This window comes from Balaenoptera musculus, chromosome 10 (genome assembly GCF_009873245.2).
Source record: "Balaenoptera musculus isolate JJ_BM4_2016_0621 chromosome 10, mBalMus1.pri.v3, whole genome shotgun sequence".
NCBI classification, from domain to species: Eukaryota; Metazoa; Chordata; class Mammalia; order Artiodactyla; family Balaenopteridae; genus Balaenoptera; species Balaenoptera musculus.
The window spans coordinates 28,405,951-28,419,287 of NC_045794.1; the positions used below are offsets into that span (position 1 = coordinate 28,405,951).

Sequence of the window (13,337 nt, forward strand, 5' to 3'; positions counted from 1 at the left end):
CTGTTCATCTCACGTTATTGCTCAGTAGAAGCCTGATTCTTCTCCAAGGACACTGTTTGCTCTGTGCCCCTCTCATGTGGTGGTTGATAGTTTTGTGATAATGCTTGTTCCACTGGTCCTAGAAGTGAAGGAGTTGTCCATTCCTCTTGTCCTTCATTACCACATTCACATCATTCTCCCTGAATACACCACTCCAGGCTCTAAAGCTCAAGTCAACAGATCATATCCCCATTACCATTTATTGTTAGTAATTTACTAATACTCAAATCACTCCCTTTAAAGTGATTTTAATAACTTGGTTCACTAACTCTCTTTGACAATGTTTTTGCTTTGATTCCTAGCAGTGAACAAGTTTCTTCCAACTACTTGGCCTCTAGGTTCTTTTAATTCCTCTCCTCCAATGATGTTCTCTATTTACCTCAGTTACTACCATGTGCATAGCCAGATTTTGTCATTATTATTAGCTGCAAACTCTCCACAACCCCAATTTCATGCATGCTTCTCTCTGAGCAACACCTCTTTCCAGCTCACACCCTCTTATACTCCAATTCAAATAACTTTTCCAACTCACAAGAACCTCCAATACATTGATTCTATCACTATTTCATAATCCCTAGTTCCTTGATATCACTTTTCCCTCTTTATCCAGTTTCAATTCCATTGTTAATCAATAGAGCCACTCTCACACATACATTCCCAATTCTCTTGTTGCTCTCTACCTTCTTAGTTGCAGGGCAAAACCACAGTCCTGGTTGAATTCAACTTTCCATCATTTCTACACCTGTACATGTGCAAGTGAATACAACTAGAGAAAAACATAAAAGAACTCTCAATGTTCCATTTTAAATTCATGACCACATTCCTCATTAAACTAACTAAACTAACTAACTAACTAACACTGAACAGCAAACCGTTCTCCCTCTCAGTCTCCTAGATTCACAAGACTGTTTCACACCTTCTCACCTTTCTTCAAACCTCTAACACCTTCCTCATTCCCAATCTCAATTAATGACCTTACTTCCTATTTCACTAATGAAGTTGAAGCAAAGAGCAGAAACCTTCTACCTCATCAACCCTGTTATCAACATCTGTATCCATATTTTTTACCTTTCTGATATGATTAATTACCCATGCTATTATCTAAAGCCAATCCCTTCACTTGTATATTAAATCCCATTTTCTCTCATGTCACCTTCAAGACTGCTCCTCTTTGCTTCCTGCATTATTAATTCTGCCTCTTTGCTGGATTATTACCATCAGCACAAGAGGATACTGTTATTTCTGCTATTTTAAAGGAACCTTACATTCACTCTACTTCCTCTCTCTGTACTGCTGTTTCTCTAACACATCTGCAGCAAAACTCCTTGAAAGAGTTGAGGATAGTACATCCACTATCCAATTTATCTTCTCCCATTCTATATCAACTCACTCTAACTAGTTTTTCACATACCAATTCTGACATAATAGCTCTTGAAAATGTCAATTATGTCTCCCTGACATTGCTAAACTCAGCGGTCAATCCATGGTCCTCACCCCACTTGACCTTACAATAGTTACCTGACAGTTAATCACTCCTGATTGTTTACATACTCTCTTCACTTGGCTTTCAGATTATAACCTCCTGGTTTTCCTTCTATTTTACTAGTCTTGACTTCTCAGTCTACAATGCTGTTCCTGATGTCTTAATATTGGAGTACTTCTGGGATTCATCTCTGGTTTTCTCTTTCTTATCTACACTCACCTCTCTGAAGATATTATCTCCTGGCTTTGAACACCATCTCTATGTGGACTCCAAGTTTACATATGTTTCACAGATTCTCTCCAGAATTTCAGAGTTATTATCTGGTTGCCTACTCAATTTTTCCACTAAGATTTCTAACAACATCCTTAAACACAACAGTTCCATATCTCCTGTTTTTGGCTCTCAAACTCACTCCATTCACAGCCTCATGTTTATCAATTTTATCTTTCCAGATGCTCAGGCCAAAACATGCAGTCATTCTTGACTCCTCTTTTCTTACTCATATGCCCAAGCTAATGTGTCATAGTCTGTTTGTTCTATCTTCAAAGTATATCCTGAATCCAGTCAGGATATAGATATATATAGCCATCATTAACTACCATCTCCTTGGTCTGAACCACCATCACTTCTGGCCTGGATTACAGCCTCCATAGTGGTCTTTCTGCTTCTATCCTTTTGCCTCCTTCAATGTTTATACTCAAAACAACAGAGTAATCCTTTCAAAACAAGTTAGATCATGGCACTCTTCTGATTAAAAACTCTCTGGTGGCTTCCCATGTTACTCAGAGTAAAAGCCAAAAGTGGTTTGGGTCCTACTACCTCTCTGATTTTTCTCCTAGCATTCTCCACCTGGCTCTCTCTGCTACACCTACACTGGCTTCCTTGCTGTGGTTGGGACACAAAAGTCAGATTCCACCTTCAGGACGTCTGCAGTGGTTGCCTCCTCCACAAGGAAAGTTCTCCCCAAACACCCGCATGGACCACCCTTCCATCTCCTCATTCAGACCCACCAACCCCTTTATTTTACACTATTATTTTCTACAGAATTTATTATCTTCTAAAACATCATGTAACTGACTTAGTTATGTTGTTTGGTTCCTCTCCACAAGAATGCAGGTAGGGAATTTTGAGAGTTTTGTTCCCTAATGTGTATCAAATGTCTAGAAAAATGCCTGGCACATAACAAGTGTTCTATAAATACTGTTGAATAAATAAGTTAAAAATTTTCCTGGAAGAATTTAGCCATATGACTAACAATCCAATCATAATAAAAGCTGTTTGGAGAAAAAACTGGTTTTCTTCTCAATTATGCAATGTAATGCTTAAAATTAATTTAAGTAACTTATCTTTATTCTGTTCAAAGAATTTACAGGAAACTTGTTTTTAATAGTAATTAAGGAAATGAATGTTCTTATTCTGTAAATACTTGTCCCTTGGCCTTTCACCATGTTAAAAAAAAAGTTTACAAATCATAACAAGAGATGATAAGCAATTGCTTTTGACCCAGCATATATTTAAAGGAATAGAGTATGAAGTAATTAGGTTGGTAGTTTTTGATCTACAAATAAAGTTCTGAGAACATAATATTTTATATTAAAGAAAAGAAGTAATATAAAATGAAGCCTAAATTAAAAAAAAAAAAAAACTCACAATAACTACTTGTCAGAATAATAAATCCAAGAATATTCTGTTTGGTATTGCTAGGTCCCTATAAGGTCTTTTGACCTTAATTATGTATTCTAGCTCTAAATTTCCATGCTCAATTTGTCATTTAGGCCTTCCCTTACTTGGAATTATGTTGCTGGCTATCATGAGCCTCTCTCCTAGAGAGGTCAGCTAGGATTTGAAGAAAAATGTTGTAATCCTGCAACTGAGTTCACCTACCACCCTGGGTCCCTCCTTCTGTTCCTCCACATCTCCTTGAGCATACTGCAAAGAGTGTATTGAAATCACCTGTTTCAGATGTGCCTTCCATTCCCCAACCCTTCTACTAGTAGTCTTTATAATAGCAGAACTAAATATTATTAATCTTTTCATGAATTTCATAGTAAACACATGCTGGGATTCAAGAAATGTCTGTTGGAGTTTGTATGAAATAATTTACTACAAGATTCTTGTGACTAATAAAAGTCAACTTCCCAAGAATTATTTGTACTATGAAGAAGAAGGGCCTAATCAATTTATAATTAGTACTTGTAAAGAGGAGATAATATTTATCAGTGCCAGAAAACAAACTCTCCAAGTTTGAATACATTTTATAAGGTTTTATTTCTGACCTTGGTTCAAAGAGCCACCCCATTTCAGAAGTTAGTTTATATACCAAATACGTATGTTTCATAGCGGAGATTATTTAACCACCTCAAGCACCGGCACAGCATGTTTTATGAACTTTTATTTCAAGGAGATAGATCTCAGGTTCTCTATTGTTCTGGCCAAGCACTGCTTCTTGGTATCCTAGCTGGTTAAATACCATTTAAATTCTTCCTTTGTGTAACATCTTGTCTTCCACTCCTTACAGTATCTTGGAATGAAAATTGCAATTTTTGCTATCTTTTGAGAAGGATTTAACTTTTTAAAAAATCTCTTAAAGAAAACTATGCACTCCAGTATTACATATTTTTACGTAATTCTTCGTTTCTCTTTTAACAATCTACAATGAGTGTTCTTTCTGACTTTATGTGTGATATTAAGAATTACTTTTCTAAGCAACCATAGCTAATTGTAAATCCATCAGCACATATGAGTCAATGATTTCTTTCCATGTCATGCTTTTGTTCATGTTCAAATGGATCTGTCACTAGGTTTCCTAATTATTTTCGGTAGGTACTTAGAATCCTCTCTAACAGTGGCTAACCTACATAATTTCTCATCCTCAACAAATTATTTTGCCACTTACAATTCACCTCATTTCACACTATTAATGAATGCACAGAAAATTGGTCCTTATACTCATCCTTGGGAGTATACCATCATTAACCTTCTCCTAATATTAGCACTGTTTATCTCACCATCTGATGCTGTCTTTGAAGGAGCAAAGCAAAGTGGAGAGATAATCAGTCAATCCAAATCATTCACTTGATGCTTATTATGCACCTACCCAGTGAGGAAATTAGGAGCACATTAAAGTAGGTTATACAGACTTGTTCTTTGAGAACTTGACATCTCAGATCTGGCAAACAGCTAGAGCTCAACATTAAGACAATAAATAATTGCTAGACTGTAGCTATGGCTTTAAAGGACAATAGCTTATAATTGGACAGAAAAAGATGCATTTTCCTTAAAGATCTTATAGTGGATAAAAAAGAGTTTATCATTCTAGACAAGGGAAGTAGCATAAGCGAAAGCACAGAGGCAGAGAGTTGAGGTCTACAGGAGGATGATAAAAAGACCAAGCACTCTTCTAACTGGCAACCATGAAAGATCCATTTAGATAGATAAAACGAAGTCATCAAATTCATTTACTGATTTTTTAAATTCAACAAATATACCCTGAGTTCCTACAGTGCTTTGTCTAGGTATCAAGATCAGTACATAAATAAAATTGGCAGGTTTTCTGCCTAAGAAGGCAGTGTAGAGCTATATGTGTGGGGCAGTATGGACTCAAAATGTTATAAGATTTTTATCATGCCTGAACTACTATATTACTTTCAAAGTAGATGCCTTTTTCTACAGTCTGTCCTACAAACTGTTGTCAAATTAATTTTCCTAAAACACAGCTCTTTATCCAGGGGACTCTTTTGCTGCAAATATTTTTGACAGGACAGACCTTGAACAATTTTGGCCATGATCTCAAGGCCTTCTCAGACTGTAATTCCAGCTGACTTTATCTTCCATTATTCCTCCACTGACCTCTATTTTCTGATCAAGGTAACTTACCTGCTGTTTTCATAATAAGATTTCCCGTTCTGTGTCCTTTCACATAAAATGTTTCCATCTGGAATGCATACCCTCTTCCAATTGTCTTTATGTGAATTCCTAGTTTCCTTTGGCCTCAGTTTAATGGGACTTCTCCATGTCTCAGCTAAAAATGATTTTTCTAATTATCTTAATTCCACATTCTCCACCACACAGTTTGCACTTGTAGTTCCTTATATTGAAGTTGGTATCTTATCTCTCTGCATTATGTTGTGGATTTTTTTCCAGTTCACTAGAGTTTGCAGAGTGGACAGAGTATGTAGAATACACTGACTATACCTAAAAGTTATATCTGCTGACTGTATCTACTGAGTAAGGCTATTGGATTAATCAACAGTCAATCAAGACAGATATGAGAATAATGTTAATAATAAAAAATACACAGATGTCTGTTGGGTTCTTTGGCTGCCAGCAGGTTGATGGGGCCAAATGTCCAGGTATTTGAAAAGGAAGATGAGAACTTGGGAAATGTGGCAGTTTCCGGCAATGCTGTTAACTAATCAAGATGTCGCTTAAGAATAGTGACAAATAAAATTTGAGAGGATATGTCATCTATTGTCTGAGCCAAATAAAAGGGAGTCCCAACACCAGACTAGAGCTGGGATATCTTAATAAGGTGAGGAAACCAAGCATTAAAGTTAAATTTACTGTGTGTGCGTGTGTGAGTGGTGGGGTGGGGGGCGGGAGGGGTTCTGATTTGCTAGACCTCAATGAAAAGTTAACATTTGAGCAGAATAATCTGATTTATAATGATGTGCCCTGGATCTCTCTGTCTGCATAATAAACTCAGCAATTTCCCCTTCCTCTCTATATAAAGGTAATTTTTAGTATGATGAAGTAATTATATAGATGAGGAGTTTTGAGAACTAGGAATAATCAAGTTTTCTGCAAGGAATTCATCCCAAGGCCAAACAGATTAAAATCATGACTCTTGTTATTCATGATAACCACATATAATTCCACATTTCTAACTGAGCAGAATGAGCAGGAAGAGGCCCTCATTCTCCAACCTCCAAACTACCTGTCCTCAGCAGACTTTAACCATCTTTGGTTGCAAAAAAACATATTCCCTTGGCTTTAACTCTTAAAACATGTTCCATCAATCCGGATAAATCTGAATTCTAACTTTCACCAGCTGCATGGCTTTAGGCAATTTTTAAAATCTCTCTGGGCTTCAGTTAACTCACAAGTAATGGGGATAATTAATAATACTTACTTCATACAGGCTGGCAGAGGATTAGCAGGAAGGATGCCTGGCATAGTGACTAAATTGCAGGCATTCAAAAACAATACTTTTTTTCTTCCTTCTTCAGCCACTCATAAACAAGGCAATTCAAAGAGGTCAATAAAATTATATCAAAGTTCTAGCAGAACTATGAATTTGTATTCCACTTTTTCTCTTAAGAAAATATGAGATGTACATCTACAATCCAATTTTTATGTTTTTTAAGATTGAGAGAAAAAGTTTTTTTTTCTGATTTCTTCAATTTCATGTAATAACTGAGAAATCCGGGGCTAAAATGACCTGTTGTCATTCCCTATTGCATTTTATTTCTAGAAACCAATTCTGCATCCAAAACCAAGTCTTCACACATGTTTTCTCAGTATGTATTCTTTCATTCTCCCCTAGTTAGGGATAATCAGATAAGCTCTATGTTTACATTCAGCAGATAATATTTTGGAGATAGTACTTCATTTTTCTAAGGTTTCCAAAAAAAAAAAAATCTGCACAAAGAAAGGCAAGCTATTTTCATAGCTTACCTCAATTTGTCTTCATTAATTGAGTGTCCTTATGTAGGGTGCACTTATCAACTAAAAGAGTTGAATAATTCTGAATACTAAGTTGATATATTGTCATAGCCATTATCAATATTTTAAAAAAATGTTTTGTAGGTTAATTGAACATTTTTACCCTGAAATTTCTGGGTATGTTAAGGCTTTATTAAATATCATAGTTGACCACAGTTTGCAGATGTGATAGTAATGACAATCAAGTAACCAACCACATGAAATAATTTTGAAGCAGTTTTTCCTATAAATATAAAGAAGTGGCACATGGGATAATTATTTTATAGTTAAATATCCATAAATAAATTTAAATGAATGTATACTGGATTATAAAAAGGAACCCAAATGCAGTGCTCAGGAAAACTTGTCAACATAATAACTAAATATGAGGCATACTTTGGTTATAAAATTTAAATAGCTCAGAGAAGTATAACACCTCCATCCATCCTCCTTACCCCAAAGTTTCTCATCCCCAAAGTAACAATTTTTCTTACTCATCCCTCAGGGATTTATTTCAGAAAGAAGACAATTTCTTTATAGATACAATCCTTTTTTATTTTATAAAAGATATATTGAATATTCTTTCAATCCTAGTAGCAAGCATGACCCATGCAGTTTTCCAACTTGATAGATTTCCAAACCCACAAAAACTATGTCATATCAGAAAGCATGGATGCATCTTTGATTTAGAGAAGTAGGAAGGTAAGATTAGGAAGTCAATCAATTAGCAGAAAACAGCACTCACCCCCATTGCTATTGATTTTTACCCTGTCCTAGGGTAAAACTAGTTGCTACTTCTGGGAATCAGAGAAACACTGCTACTAACATGTTTTTCGTGTTAAAGATTGAAGACCACACTTAGTAGAAAAAATGGCTTTTCACAAGAATCTTTTTCCCTTTACAGTTAACACAATTCAATACACACCACAGCAAATTATTTTCCTTCAAGCAAATTTCTGCTGATTTTTCCAGGCTGAGTTAAAATGTACTTACTTAAAATTTATCTCCTTAAGGAGGTCTCCCTCTCCCTTCCTTTCATGTACACTCCTTGCTATGCTCATGATATTCACCAAAGCTCTTGTGGAACTTACCATACTCTAACCAGTATAAGAGTTTGGTCTATGTGAGTTCAAATAAGCAATGAAATTTTCCAGCAGTTTATGGGTTAGGTGCTAAACAACTGTAGACTAAACATTAGTCTCTGTTACTCAGTTTTGACTGTGAACTTGTGGATGATTTCATGAAATGCATTGCAGATGGCTGTTTTCTTGATATTTATTGGTTGTTTTAAACTAAATTGAAAGACTGCAAATAGCAATGATCAAACAATGATATTTCAGAGGAAAAAGTCAATAAATAATAATCTCTAATTAGATGATTTTAATGAGACCTCAAATTCCACTAAGCCCCTTTCATGGTACTGCTCTCTGTTTGGCTTCTTTGTCCTTAATTTCTCTCTCTTCATCCTTATTTAGTCTGTCCTGCCAATTCCCTCCTTATTCTATTATCTGTTTCCTGTGTCTTTCTCATTTCTCCTGTTTGTCTTTTCTTTTCTCCTTTCCCACCTCAGTTTTTCTCTCTTAGAAAATCACATACAACACACACACACACACACACACACAACACAAATAGTTTTATATATTTGATCTTTCCTTACCGGGATGAAGATGTAGGCTCAGTAGTTTGTCTTTGCACACGTGCATGTTTAATTAAATGTTCTGTTAAAGCAGTTTGGACTTCTGTTGGGATATCAGGGGAAGTGTGGCTGATTTTTATTGCAGGCTCAATAGCTTTCAGTGCTGGTTCTCCATTTTCTTTGACCTCTTTTTTCTCTTCAGTCTCAAAAACTTCAGTGGGAGCACTTGACATGCTCTGTGGAAGGGTACTGACATTGGAAGTCACGGGTTTGCTCTTCCAGCAAGGCCAGCACAACTTCCAGAAGACAAAAAGTGAAACAACCAACAAGGCCAGGCCACAAAAGCTGACAACAACTGCTAACAGGCTGACTGAAATATCTGGAAAAAATTACAATGTAAAGAAATATTAAGTCATTGATAGTGTATGTAATAGGGCAGCAACAGTGGGATAATTTGATATTATGGTTATTATTAATAGTTTACTGATTTAGAGTTTCAAAAATTTACTTTTAAGTATCTTTGTAGGGAGGAAATATTAATAATTATGTTTGGAAATTCTCAAAGGAGACAAAAATTTCTTTCCCAGGAAGTTTCCAATTGTATACAAGAAAAGCATGATATGTACATATTATTTCTAAGTATAGTACAAAGGTTCCAAGAGTTTGCAAAATGAAGGTTAGCTACATGCAACCTGCCTTGAAGTCATGAAGCTTAAGATGCTCTGAAACTGTATACAACTAGAAAGGCTTCTGTTTGCTTCATCTTTGATCTAAAGATGCAACCTTCTTACTCTCTAAGCAGGTAATGTTAAATATTTGTATAAACTGCTTTCTATGGTGTAAATGAGAATAACACATTACTAATAGAGAATGGGTACACAATTATTTGTATTTTCAAACTCCATAGGTCCTTTCTAAGAAGCTTTCATGCTCCTAATTTCTAAAGTCCAAAATTGGTTGATGATTTCTTATCTAAGTATCTTTAAAATATTCTTATTTAAAAATAATTACAGGGACTTCCCTGGTGGTGCAGTGGTTAAGAATCTGCCTGGCAATACAGGGGACACAGGTTCAAGCCCTGGTCTGGGAAGATCCCACACGCCACGGAGCAACTAAGCTTGTGCGCTATAACTACTGAGATTGTGCTCTAGAGCCCATGAGCCACAACTACTGAGCCTGAGTGCCACAACTACTGAAGCTCTTGCTACTAGAGCCCGTGCTCTGCAAGAAAAGAAGCCACCGCAATGAGAAGCCCGCGCACTGCAATGAAGAGTAGCCCCCTCTTGCCGCAACTAGAGAAAGCCCACACACAACAACGAAGACCCCAATACAGCCAAAAATAAATAAATAAATTTTTAAAAATAAAAATAATTACAAAATTAATATAAGCTCATTATGTAAAATAATTAAAAGTGATATAGTAAAAAAAAGTTAATGATTGTATAAATAAACAAATGGCAGAGAAGAAACAAATCTCTCATGCAAAAGCATGCCAAACAATTTATGTGGATATTCTGCCCTCAAGGAAGTGGAGCATAGCTCTCCACTCCTTAACTGTGGGATGCACAAAGTGACTTTCTCCTAAAGAGTCCTTGTATGGAAAGGGGCAAAAACGATGTAACTTTACACAGAAGAAATCTGAAAAATACTAACTTCACCCAGGTGATCAAAGGGAACACCAACAGTGACAAATCATGTTAATACCTTTGATAGGATGTGATGAATATGGCACTTTATCTTTGTGGTCTTCCTCCCCAAACCAACAACCTGAATCTAATCATGAGAAAAATAGAAGACAAATTCCAGTAGAGGGACATTCTACAAAAAACTGCCAATGTTGTCCAAAAAAAGGAAGTCTGAGAAACTGTCATAACCCAGAGACTAAGGAGACATTACAACTAAATGCAATGTGGTATCCTAGATGGAATCCTGGAGTTAAAAAAAAAAAAAAGGACATTAGGTAAAAACTAAGGAAATCTGAATAAAGTATGGACTTTAGTTAGCAGTGTATCAATACTAGTTCATCAACTGTAACAAATGTACCATATTGATGTAAATTGTTAATAATAGGAGAAACTGGGTGTGGGGAATATGGGAACTCTGTAGTATTTTCCCAAATTTTTCTGCACATCAACAACTGTTTTAAAAAGTAAAATCCATTTAAAAATGTTAAGAATATTCCCCTACCCACTTCCATTTTCACCTTCCTAAAATAATCAATGTTAGCAACCTGGTGTTATAGCACTCTTAAAGTTTGGAAGACCAAATAGATTTCCCATGAGGGGAAATTTTTCTAGATTTAGATAACCTTATACTTTTCTTTTACAACTTTGTTTAGCATCAGTGTCAAATATGAAACCAATTTCTTTTGTTTCTTTGTTTTAAATAAAGATGTTAGGAATATGTTACAGGCTTAACTGTGTCTGTCCTTCCATCCCTTTCAAATTCATAAGTTAAAGTTCTAAACCCCAGTACCTCAGAATGCGTATTTGGAGATAGAGACTTTTAAATTAGTAATTAAGGCAAAATGAGGTCATATGGATGAGCCCTAGCCCAATATAACTGGTGTCCTTATAAGAAGAGCAGATAAAGACAAAGACAGTCACAGAAGGAAGACCATGTGAAGACCCAGGGAGAAAGCAGCCATTGACAAGCCAAAGAGAAGAGGACTCAGAAGAAATCAACCCTCCTGACACCTTTATCTCAGACTTCTAGCTTCCAAAACTCTGAGGAATAAGGTTCTGTTGTTTAAGCCACCCAGTCTGTAGTACTTGATTATGGCAGCCCTAGCAAACTAAAGAATAAATCCAATTTCCTTTAACCACCATTGTAAATCCAGGAGGTCCCACCTCGCCTCCAAAGCAACCAATAACCCCAGTTTGGTTTGCGTCTGTCCAGCCCAAGCACTAATAAACAAAAATATCTCTTAAGTAACTATAAAATATAGAACTATTTAATACAATTTTTAATATAAATGGCTACTGCATATTTCTTTATTCAATTTCCTTTTTTTTTTATTCAACAATACTTGAGGTCTAACTTCATGTCTCAGCATTCCATAATACTTCATCATGATGGATATTTGGATTATGCCCACTGTTTGCTATTACAACATAACTACAATGAGCATCCTTGTACTCTTGTCCCTGTGCATATTTGTGAATATTTATCTAAAGTAAATATCTAGAAATAGAACCACAGGGTCACATGTTATGCACATATTTAGCTTTACTAGATATTTCCAGAAAGAACCTCAGACTGACTAACAAAAAACATCATATAAGTTTACCAGTTCCTACAATTTCAGAGAAATATTGTTGTATTTTAATTTTCACTGACCTGATGGGGAAATGATAGGTTGTTTATTTCTCTGATTAGTGAGATAAAATGGTTCTGGTTAAACTCTCAATTTGTAGCTGATGGAAATACATTAAGAAATTGAAATAATTCCAAGTTTTTATTGCTACTTAATTATAAGAATAAAAATTAATTTTGACATGCTATGATACATAGACACTAATATTTTCCTTTATTTTTCAATTGCTAGCTAAAGCTACTTTGAATATATTTTCCATTTATATTCCATTGGTGAGGAATGTGTGATCATATTTCATATTTTGTAGTTTATTTTTACATTTTAAAATTATTTGTTAGCACCATACCTTGAGGGAAAGAGAAAAATTATAAAATGAATGTGCTTCCTGATTATTAACTACAGTTTTAAAATGGAGGAAGCCAATGATGGCTTCATAATCTTCATGTATTTTCAGCTCCACTTACATTATATTTTTCTGGATATTTTAACTCAATTAACTTCTTCAGTGGCTAACTTCTACTGAGTTGGAGCCAAAGCCAAGATATAAGGAAACTGCAGGACAATGTGGGATAGAGGAAAGGATGGAAATACTTTTCAGTCTATAACTGAAAATGCCCCCTGTTTTTAGGTTCTTTGACCCAATTTCAACTTGTGTGTGTCGGGGGGGGGGGAATTCCCATACCACCAACAATTTTCTGGATACCAACTGGGTGTTCTTACAGTTCAACTCAATTCTGACACCTGCCTACCAGAGGTAGCATTAGATTCCACAGGTTAAGGGTTCAGTCCTACATAACTGCCCCCCTCCCTTCCGATGCCAGTAGCAAATCCAAGTTGTTACCTGTGGTTTTCTGACCAACCGGCAAAAGATTGGAGGTTCCCACGACCCCCTCCTTCGGTTTGATTAATTTGCCAGAGCAGCTTACAGAACTCAGGAAACTCATTTCTTTACCAGTTTACTATAAAAAGATATAAGGATATATTATAAAAGGATTACTAGTTTATTATAAAAGGATATAACTCAGAAATAGCCAGATGGAAGAGATCATAGGGCAAAGTATGGGGAAAGGACATGGAAGCTCAGAGCACAATATTCTCAAATTTCTGCATGTACAACCCAGAAGCTCTCAAACCCCATCCTGTTGGGTTTTTATAGAGGC

At 35.7% G+C, this 13,337-nt stretch overlaps 1 protein-coding gene across 1 annotated transcript in view; it reads right to left on the minus strand.

The window, feature by feature from the left end:
- SYT10 (synaptotagmin 10) overlaps nucleotides 1-13,337 on the minus strand; it is a 76,298-nt gene that overhangs the window by 44,566 nt on the left and 18,395 nt on the right. Inside the window, exon 2 of the mRNA XM_036866605.1 lies at nucleotides 8,883-9,240. Within this exon, the coding sequence (XP_036722500.1) occupies nucleotides 8,883-9,240 (358 nt within the window). The remainder of the gene's footprint in view (nucleotides 1-8,882; nucleotides 9,241-13,337) is intronic.